Below are 9,126 nucleotides of genomic sequence, written 5' to 3'. Positions count from 1 at the left end.
GTTTTCAGTAAAATGTCATACCTAAACCATGACCAGGCCCTGACATTCCCTGTACTGTAGGCCATTTAGCAGTGGGGATGGTTGTGTGGTCACGGGTATTGCTCTCAGGCCGCCTGTCCTAACCACTGCGATCCGGAAGGAATTCAAGTCATCCCCACTAACAATAGAGTACTGTGGTCGATACAGTAAGTCAATTTCAGCCTTTAACAATACAGTTTTACATGATTTCATCATCATGCGTACAGTTGTGGTCAACGCCCCTTTGTTGACTTTTTTCACAAATACTGGGTGATGATTGGTCCATTACGGTGACGCGCCCCAAAGTATATAAACGACAACTTCCCAACGTGTCCTCCCCCTCAACCCCGGCTGTTAGTGCTGTGTGAGTGCGCGTGTGCTCCTGAGCTCGCTCGGCACACATTCTATAAAAAAATAAAAATACAAAAAAAATTTCAAAACATAAAAAAACCAAAAAATCATTTTTTTCTTTTTGTAACAAGTCGGTGAAGCTGGAGTAGACATTCGAGGACTGGACGGTAACGTATAAGAAGGGGCTGCCTAACGTAAAGTCGAGCGACAAAATTGCCAGTCGACGTGTTACTGGTTCAGAAGCGAGGCCAACTAACGTCAAATTTGCTTTTATCATTGTACGTCAAATTTGAATGACAGTTTTAACCCCATTAGAAGTCGACAGCGTGCCATTTTAGCATATTCATCTTATAAATTTTACATACCAACACTGCAACCGACAGGCAAACGGTTGCTAACGTCTAAGTTAACGTTATCGAACTGTCGTGACGCCAATAGCAGTTGGAGAACCAAGAATTCGTCCTGTCGTCGAAAACTTTTTCCGTTTAGAAAAGCAAGCTTCGTCCGAGTACTTCGCTAGCTTACAGAGCCGACGAAAATGAACCCCAGTGCTCCCAGTTATCCCATGGCCTCCCTGTACGTCGGGGATCTGCATCAAGATGTGACCGAGGCCATGCTGTACGAGAAATTCAGCCCAGCCGGAGCTATCCTGTCTATCCGGGTCTGTAGGGACATGATCACCCGGCGTTCCCTCGGATACGCCTATGTCAACTTTCAACAGCCAGCGGACGGTAGGTACAATGTTAAAATGCCGGCTTAAATGTGTAAAAATGAATGTCTGTTTCAACATGACAGTCGGTGACAAGTGAAAGCTTGCCTCTTAGTACTACACGTGACTGCGGCCGACATGTTGTCGGTAGGGTCGCCTCACTTGAACCTCCCAGCAGTGGCGTAGCAGAAAAGCACCATGTCCGCCCTGGCCTGCCCACCCCCAGTGCTGTAGCAGAGGACTGCTAGCCAGCTGAATGCTCAGTGCCTTTTTTTTTTTTAATCTCTGTTCTGTCAGGACAACACCCCAACTGTTCAGCCTAAAGTGCTGACTCCACACTTTTATTAAACCTCTTCAGTATGCCTTCCAGTCAGTTTTGTTGGGATGTTAACAGTCATCTTCATCAACAAAGAAAAAAAAACCCAGCATGTCAATTCCTAAAAATGTTAGAAAATGTCAGCCTTGCGTCCCCTTGGAGCCAAATGTTCCTCTCCACAAAGTATTTTCTGTGTTCCTTTGATAAGAGCACAGATCTGCATCTGTGTCTGTCTCTTGGGTGTGTTTCTGTATTTTTAATGAAGATAATTTCTGAGGCTTTTACTCTGGTAGCCTCTAAATATGACAATGTTAGGGTGGGGCCACATTAATAAAACCCTCTATTGTGATGTTTGTGATTTTATATGTGTTATCAGTACATAATGTCATAGTGGCACATTTTCCTAAACTCTGAGAAAACTTGAGAAAATTAAATTTATATCCTGACAAATAGAAATATTCCATCACATTTGTGCAATAATCTTTGAAATGAATACTTACCGTCAAGCAAGGTGGTTTACTACAAAACAGTTTGTCAGTGAATTGTGTGGTGGAGCATCATCACAGCATGTGAGTATTTGCTGCTTTTCCTTATATGTGAGCTGAATATTTTGGGGTTCTGATGTCAGAAAATATATTTATTATGAATATGTCAGCTTGGGTTCTGCAAAATTGTCATTTTTGGACATTTTCCATGTAATGTTTCTGAATTTTGTACTGGTCTGAGTTGGCAAGTTGCCTGAGATTGCTGATGCATTAGTGCCGAAGTCCTCGTGACCAGTAGTGCCCAGTTTGAGACACTAACACAGGGGAAGTAGATGAATGCAGCAGCAGCCACAGTCAAGCTGCTCTGGAGCAGGTGAGAAAAGGAAGCCGGCACCTTGAGGACTAATGGATGTGAAATATGTTCAGCCACCATCACAGCATGGACTGCGACCATCTTTTTCTTGAGAAATGGCCCAGGGAAGATCAATGTGTCATAGTTTGACAGCCGCTTCCAATCACCTTAGTACCTTCAGTCATATTTGTCTGGTCAAGCTTATTGAAAGACTGCAGCTTTGTCAAATTCAGTGCTCCCTCCATAGTAGGTTGCACTGGCCAAAATGGCTGCAACAGTGACTCTGTAGTTCATGGGCCCCACATTTCTTCTTCATGGATTCTGGGGATAAATATGTGCTACAGACAAAAACGTTAAAGAAGTGATGCCTGGTTATGTAGTGTTTTCAAAAGAAAACAGAAGTTAAGGAGCTATTGTCTTGACAGTATGGACTTTGGACCTTTTTTTCTGTTAAAACTCTTCATCATTCAGTGTGCCTTAAGTACCCCCCCCCCCCCCCCCCCCCAGCATATTTAGATATGCAAAATAACCTAACCCCTATTACTGTGCTCTTCCCTCAGCTGAGCGTGCACTGGACACCATGAACTTTGATGTGATCAAAGGGCGGCCTGTGCGCATCATGTGGTCGCAGCGTGATCCATCGCTGAGAAAAAGTGGTGTGGGAAACATCTTCATCAAGAATCTTGACAAGTCCATCGACAACAAGGCTCTATACGACACCTTCTCTGCTTTTGGCAACATCTTGTCATGCAAGGTAACGGACTAGTGGCCGACTCCCTCTTCTTGTATCCAACCTGAAGCAGCGGGATGATCATCTGTCATTATTTTGGTATAGTGAGTGCAGGCAACATTTGCGTGGGTGTGCTTTGTAAATGTCCTCGAGTTGTTTGCACTAACATCCAGATCAATCACCCAGCAGACATGATAATGTGAACTGTCAAGAGATGAAATTAATAATGGATTGGGTTTGGTTTATGTTTGCCTGTGCCCTTGAACCAAAGCATGAATTTGTACATCCATTAATATTAGAAATATGGAGTGTAAATTGTTTCCCAGAACAACTCTGCAACAAATTCTGTTCATGGACGATGGACTTCAGTCTCACAGTTGAAGAAAGGTCTGAACTTAGTTTGTCTCCCAATGCAAAGACCATCACCATAGTTACAATATAATGTCAGAGAAGACTAATGTTTCTGGTGTGAGCTCAAGTTAAACATACTGTTACTGCATGTGTGTGTATGTGTCTGGCTCAAAAGCAGCACGTGTCCTCTTTCTCTAAGGTGGTTTGTGACGAGAATGGCTCAAAAGGCTATGGCTTTGTGCATTTTGAGACTCAGGAGGCAGCAGAACGAGCCATTGAGAAAATGAATGGCATGCTGCTCAATGACCGAAAAGTGTAAGTGACTGTTTTAAGTAGTTTTAAACTGTTTTGGTTCACGCTAACATGTGAAGTGGCAAAAAAAGGCTCTGTTGAATTAACCAGCACCTGGTCTGACTGAAGTGTGACGGTTGCACAATGATGCTTGAGCACTTTCAGCTGTTTCAGTCAGTGTGTCTTTGCAACGATGGCTGAACAGAAGTCTGCAGTGTCTAATAATACTTAGAGGAAGCTTGAAGATGCAGAGTAGTTCAGTTTACTAAACATACACAATTGGCTTTACAGTTGTGATGAGCAAAACCTTTTTAAAATTATTCATGTAATGAAGTTAATGTTTATTCAAATGCAGGTTCGTGGGTCGCTTCAAATCTCGCAAAGAGCGTGAGGCTGAGCTGGGGGCCCGAGCCAAGGAGTTTACAAATGTCTACGTTAAAAACTTTGGTGAAGACATGGACGATGAGAAGCTGAGGGAACTCTTCAATAAATACGGTCAGTCAGGGTGTCTTAGAAACAACTGGGTCTGCTCCTGTACATAACAGAAATATACAGCACTTTGATCCTCTGCAGTAAAACATTATGGGAAAAAATTCAGTCACTGAAGGTAATCTCTCTGTTGCCTAGGAAACGCCATGAGTATCCGCGTCATGACTGACGACAGCGGAAAGTCGCGAGGCTTCGGGTTTGTCAGCTTTGAGAGACACGAGGACGCCCAGAAGGTATAAGATGTACCAGCCATTTGTGGTAACCGCATGGAAATGTCCGTCATTTCCAGCCCCTGAGTCAACTCAGTTGTGTTGCTTGCTTACAGGCGGTGGATGAGATGAATGGGAAGGAGTTGAACGGCAAGCTGATCTACGTAGGCCGGGCCCAGAAGAAGGTGGAGCGACAGACGGAGCTCAAGCGCAAATTTGAGCAAATGAAACAAGACCGCATGACTCGCTACCAGGTCCATTTCTCCCTGAAGCACAAATTCACAAAATAAGGCATCATAGTTTGACAGCTTCCAGTCACCTTCTTCACTTATATCATCTGGTCAGTCTTATTGAAAGACTGCAGCTTTGTCAAATTCAGTGCTCCCTCCTCAGTGGGCTGTACTGGCCAAAATGGCTGCAACAGTGACTGTAGCTCATGGGCCCCATGTTTCTCCTCCATGGATTCTGGGGATAAATATGTGCTACAGACAGAAACATTAAATATGCAACAAAGTTACATTTTTCTGTCCATTGGCATTTGATCATTCCTCCATAACATGTATTCAAAAGAAAATGGCAAAGTTAACTCTACTTTTGTCTTTTTTTTCAGGGTGTCAACTTGTATGTAAAAAACCTTGATGATGGAATTGATGATGAACGCCTGCGAAAGGAGTTCTCACCCTTTGGCACCATAACCAGTGCCAAGGTAGGACCTCAGCGGTTCACTCATCTTCTGTAATTAGTTGATGGCTGCGAAACGGTCTTCATTTACCAGCGCTAGTACTCTTTATCAGTGTCCACATTAATTCATTAGTTTCATTTGACTTTCTCACTCTCAGGTGATGATGGAGGGCGGGCGCAGCAAAGGCTTCGGTTTTGTCTGCTTCTCGTCCCCAGAGGAGGCCACCAAAGCGGTGACAGAAATGAATGGACGCATTGTAGCAACCAAGCCATTGTACGTGGCCTTGGCACAGCGCAAAGAGGAGCGTCAAGCACACCTGACCAACCAGTACATGCAGCGCATGGCCAGTGTGCGTGCAGTTCCAAACCCGGTCATCAATCCCTACCAGCCAGCACCGCCCTCTGGCTACTTCATGGCAGCCATACCTCAGGCTCAAAACCGCGCTGCTTACTACCCAGCTGCAGGGCAGATGGCTCAGCTCCGACCGAGCCCACGCTGGGCTACCCAAGGTGTCCGGCCACAGCGTGAGTATCTGGCTCCTTTTTTAGCGATTGTTCCATCATTGTATATACAAAATTTGCAAATAAAAACAGTTGTTTATACACGAAGCCACTACGTTTTTGTGTTTTCACAGACTTCCAGAACATGCCGGGTGCCATGCGTCCCTCAGCACCACGCCCTCAGACCTTTGGTGGCATGAGGCCTGCCTCCCAGGTGCCCCGCATGATGTCCACCCAGCGTGTCGGTCAGTCACCTACAGTCAACATCACCTACACTCACATCAAATAGTCTAACCGCACAATAAACACAATTCATTTGTATGGCTGCTACTTGTTTGTCGTGTCTTTGTGTGGATGTTTCTGTTTCCCTGATGACTCTTCTTCCTGCAGCTCAGACCATGGGGCCCCGACCAGCCAGTGCAGCCGCTGCCGCAGCAGCCGCTCCTGTGCGTGGTGTCCCTCAGTACAAGTATGCAGCGGGAGTCCGCAACACCCAGCAGCACATGACTGCTCAGCCACAAGTCACCATGCAGCAGGTAGGAATTTATATGTCTTTGTTAGGTCAGACATACTCACCCATTCTGCCCTCCACATGAGAGAAAGTTTTATTTGGATGTGCATCCCTGATTTTCTGTCTGACTTTTCATTCCCTGCGTGCTTTCCCTCAGCCTGCTGTTCATGTTCAAGGACAGGAGCCTCTGACTGCCTCCATGCTGGCTGCAGCTCCACCACAGGAGCAGAAGCAGATGCTGGGTGAGTGTCAGTAGGAGCCCTTCATGACTTCATGACCTGTTAGCATGTCCACATAACATTCAATCCCCTCATTGGACCCAGTATGTACCATGTCTGTCTCCAGCTAAGAAAACCAAACCCTTACTATACCTTGTCTGCCATATATTGTATATAATGCAGGTATTTACATGGTATTGTCTCAGTAATTTGCCCTTGGTGAATGTTAATTCCATCCTTTCTTAAATCCTTCATGTCTATTACTCCTTTAGGTGAGCGTCTGTTTCCACTGATCCAGAACATGCACCCAAGCCTGGCAGGAAAGATCACTGGCATGCTGCTGGAGATCGACAACTCAGAGCTGCTCCACATGCTCGAGTCCCCGGAGTCTCTCCGCTCGAAGGTCAGTACTGAAGTTCATGAATATTGACAACTTCCCTCCAGCTGTTTGTCTGAAGAGTTCACCAAACTTCATATTAAAAGGGAAGGGGAAGTGCAGAGAATACTTCTCTTGAAGAGACAGGAACTTGAGAACTTCGAGTTGAGCCTGCCATAATGTGTATTTGCGCAACAATTTTCTGTCTAGGTGGATGAGGCGGTGGCTGTGCTTCAGGCCCACCAGGCCAAGGAGGCCGCCCAGAAGACTGTGACAAATTCGGCTGGTGTCCCAAGTGTCTGAATCCAAGGTACGACTCGTTTTCCATAGCTGCTTTAACAAGGAGCAGTGTTGTGAGGAGATTATAGCTCCTCATGATCACCTTTCTGCTTAAACACTGAACTCATGTGTAAGCTTGTACGTTTATACTCATTTTCAAGCCGCCTTATTTTCAGACGTGTTTTTACAAAGCAGAAGTGCTTGTTTTGGTCGATGGTCAAATGAAAGTGGAATGTGAATTTGAATATTACTTGCAAGTTGTGCTGCAATGGGGTTAAAAGTTCATATCACTGACTGTGTTTTTGTTTTGTATTCACAGGAGTGGGGACCCTTGAGAGACTAGCTTCACCGACGGAGAAAAGAATTTAACAGTGAAAAAGTTGAAAATACATAAAACAAAGTAAAAAGAAGTGAAATAATATATTAAAAAAACAACAACAATGGAAACGAGTCTCCATTCGGGCCTGTAATGAAGAGAAACACCAGGCCTGGTTTGCGGAGTTAAAAAGAAAAAATGCAACAAAAAAAGAGAAAAAGCTAAAATAGAAAATGATCATTTTATGAGGGGTTTTAGAGGAGAGTTCTGTGAGAAAGTAAGATTGAAAGCATTCCTTTCTGCCATTTTAATCCCTTTTAAGTGTTTGAATGTTCGGGCTGCAGAGGCCTGTTATTGTGAAATTTCCCTTGACCTTTGCTTGCTCCAATAAAACTTATGAAATAATTGGTATGTGTCTTTTGGCTGTTAGTGAAATCAGAGTCAGAATAAATGAGGTCCTGTCACGCATACCAACCTGATTGCGGTAACACTTCCTGAATGTGTCAGTGGTAAAGTTGCCAAAAATAAACACTCATCGCATGCAAAATGAAACCGATGCAGCGAAGTTGTGTTTCAAGTTTTAATTGTGCTTTGGGACAGATGATGATGTCGATGTTAACAATCACTGAAACACATCTTAGGCTGTTCTACTTCTGCCTTCAGTTCTCAGCCATCAAATGCAAGTAGCTCCAATTGGAGTCAATCCTGGAATGGAGGCACGTTTGCATCTTCTGAAAGGGCGGATGGTTTAGTTGCCGATGGCCCGGGCCTGGTCTGTCATTGTCTGGAAGATGGCCTCCACCTGCTTCTGAAACTGCTCAAACATGGGCTGGATCTGAGCCTGCATGCCGGAGGCCATGGGCTTGATCTGCTCCTCGATGTTGGCACCGACACTCTTGAGCTGCTCCTTCATCTTAGTGGCAATGGGCTCCAGCTGGGTTTGGATGTTCCTGTAGAATAGAACATGAAACACCATGAAGAAAAGTCCAAAATGCACTGGTTTGACCTGCATATTATAGAGTGGTCGCTGTTAGTGTCATGTGACCTGGGCATCTGAAGTACTGGTAAAATTTTTACATCATGACTAAATTTCAGTATTTCCTTTGCTCATTTAATATATTTGCAATATTTTCATTCTCTCCTTGTGTTGCAATGTCTTACATAATTAACTGACTGGAATTAGATAGTAGTGGAACAAGTATTTGTTAGAGAATAATTTTATAATCTTGTGTTAAAGTACTTTCCATTTGAAAGCAGAAGTATAAAGTACAAGTAGCCTACTGCAGATTACAAGAAGCCACAGCTTTGTTGTGGCATTTAACAATGAACAAGGTCCAGTGTGGTCAGCAGCGAGCAGATTTTAATCACCATGCACATGAGTCATGACCAGACCTTGACTTTGTGTGTGAGGAGGCTGAGGTGTCAGGGGTGAACTGAACTCACTGAGCGTGGTTTGCAAAGTCCGGGTTGCTGACGATCTGAGTCAGCTCCTGAGTCACTCTGTTCTTCATCTCCTCAAAGAACTGACCGAGCCTGTCAAGATCGGTAACATCTTGAGCAAAGCTTCCTGTGGGTTACCAAAGACAAAACGAAAAAGTCAATAAGTACACGATGTTTCAGTTAAAAACACTTGATTTTTGAACTTAAGAGAAACGGTGTGAACCTTGTGCCAGAGCAAGCACGACGACGGCTGCGATGAGGGAGAATTTCATGGCTGCTGAGTGAAGACCTGCAAAAACAAACATTATTTCATGAATCTGTATGATCGAGGATGACATAACATCTTAACATGCCAAGCCTTAGATCTATGAAGATGTTTCATAGAGTTGTTTTTCAGAGGTTGAGTGGAGGAAGGCCTCCTGTTGCTCAATCCGATGACTCACTGATAAAAGTCATTCTAGGAATCCCGGCCTGGCCTTTTGTCACAATGTAACAAAATAAAT

At 44.3% G+C, this 9,126-nt stretch overlaps 2 protein-coding genes and 2 non-coding genes across 4 annotated transcripts; 3 read left to right on the top strand and 1 right to left on the bottom strand.

Annotated features, from left to right (window-relative positions):
• Positions 1–354: 354 nt before the first annotated feature.
• Positions 355–7,588, top strand: LOC139345518 (polyadenylate-binding protein 1A-like). The gene is made up of 14 exons (XM_070984148.1): positions 355–1,100; positions 2,792–2,985; positions 3,512–3,627; positions 3,959–4,098; positions 4,231–4,325; positions 4,418–4,555; positions 4,912–5,007; positions 5,141–5,507; positions 5,618–5,728; positions 5,874–6,019; positions 6,152–6,236; positions 6,485–6,615; positions 6,799–6,898; positions 7,187–7,588. The coding sequence occupies exons 1-13, from the start codon at positions 908–910 to the stop codon at positions 6,889–6,891; spliced, it is 1,905 nt and encodes a 634-aa protein (XP_070840249.1). The 5' UTR covers positions 355–907; the 3' UTR covers positions 6,892–6,898; positions 7,187–7,588.
• On the top strand, positions 2,445–2,581 carry LOC139346432 (small nucleolar RNA SNORA5). Its single transcript, XR_011603259.1, has one exon. It is a non-coding gene; the product is annotated as a small nucleolar RNA SNORA5 (small nucleolar RNA).
• Positions 4,661–4,795, top strand: LOC139346433 (small nucleolar RNA SNORA5). The gene has a single exon (XR_011603260.1). It is a non-coding gene; the product is annotated as a small nucleolar RNA SNORA5 (small nucleolar RNA).
• A 343-nt stretch (positions 7,589–7,931) lies between the features above and the next one.
• Positions 7,932–8,895, bottom strand: LOC139346316 (type-4 ice-structuring protein LS-12-like). The gene is made up of 3 exons (XM_070985337.1): positions 8,847–8,895; positions 8,627–8,750; positions 7,932–8,133 (listed from the first exon to the last, which is right to left on the bottom strand). The coding sequence occupies exons 1-3, from the start codon at positions 8,893–8,895 to the stop codon at positions 7,932–7,934; spliced, it is 375 nt and encodes a 124-aa protein (XP_070841438.1).
• Positions 8,896–9,126: the final 231 nt, after the last annotated feature.

This window comes from Chaetodon trifascialis, chromosome 17 (assembly GCF_039877785.1).
Source record: "Chaetodon trifascialis isolate fChaTrf1 chromosome 17, fChaTrf1.hap1, whole genome shotgun sequence".
Classification (NCBI taxonomy): domain Eukaryota; kingdom Metazoa; phylum Chordata; class Actinopteri; order Chaetodontiformes; family Chaetodontidae; genus Chaetodon; species Chaetodon trifascialis.
The sequence above is the reverse complement of the archived record's forward strand: the minus strand, read 5'-3'. Positions and strand labels throughout refer to the sequence as shown.

Excerpts from the sequence above, each read along its gene's own strand:
- LOC139345518 (XM_070984148.1), top strand. The coding sequence starts at position 908 with ATGAACCCCAGTGCTCCCAGTTATCCCATGGCCTCCCTGTACGTCGGG. Across the intron at positions 5,729-5,873 it reads GATGTCCACCCAGCGTGTCG|CTCAGACCATGGGGCCCCGA; the intron begins GTCAGTCACCTA and ends TTCTTCCTGCAG. Across the intron at positions 6,237-6,484 it reads GGAGCAGAAGCAGATGCTGG|GTGAGCGTCTGTTTCCACTG; the intron begins GTGAGTGTCAGT and ends TTACTCCTTTAG.
- LOC139346316 (XM_070985337.1), bottom strand. The coding sequence starts at position 8,895 with ATGAAATTCTCCCTCATCGCAGCCGTCGTCGTGCTTGCTCTGGCACAA. Across the intron at positions 8,751-8,846 it reads CGTGCTTGCTCTGGCACAAG|GAAGCTTTGCTCAAGATGTT; the intron begins GTTCACACCGTT and ends GGTAACCCACAG. Across the intron at positions 8,134-8,626 it reads GACTTTGCAAACCACGCTCA|GAACATCCAAACCCAGCTGG; the intron begins GTGAGTTCAGTT and ends TCTATTCTACAG.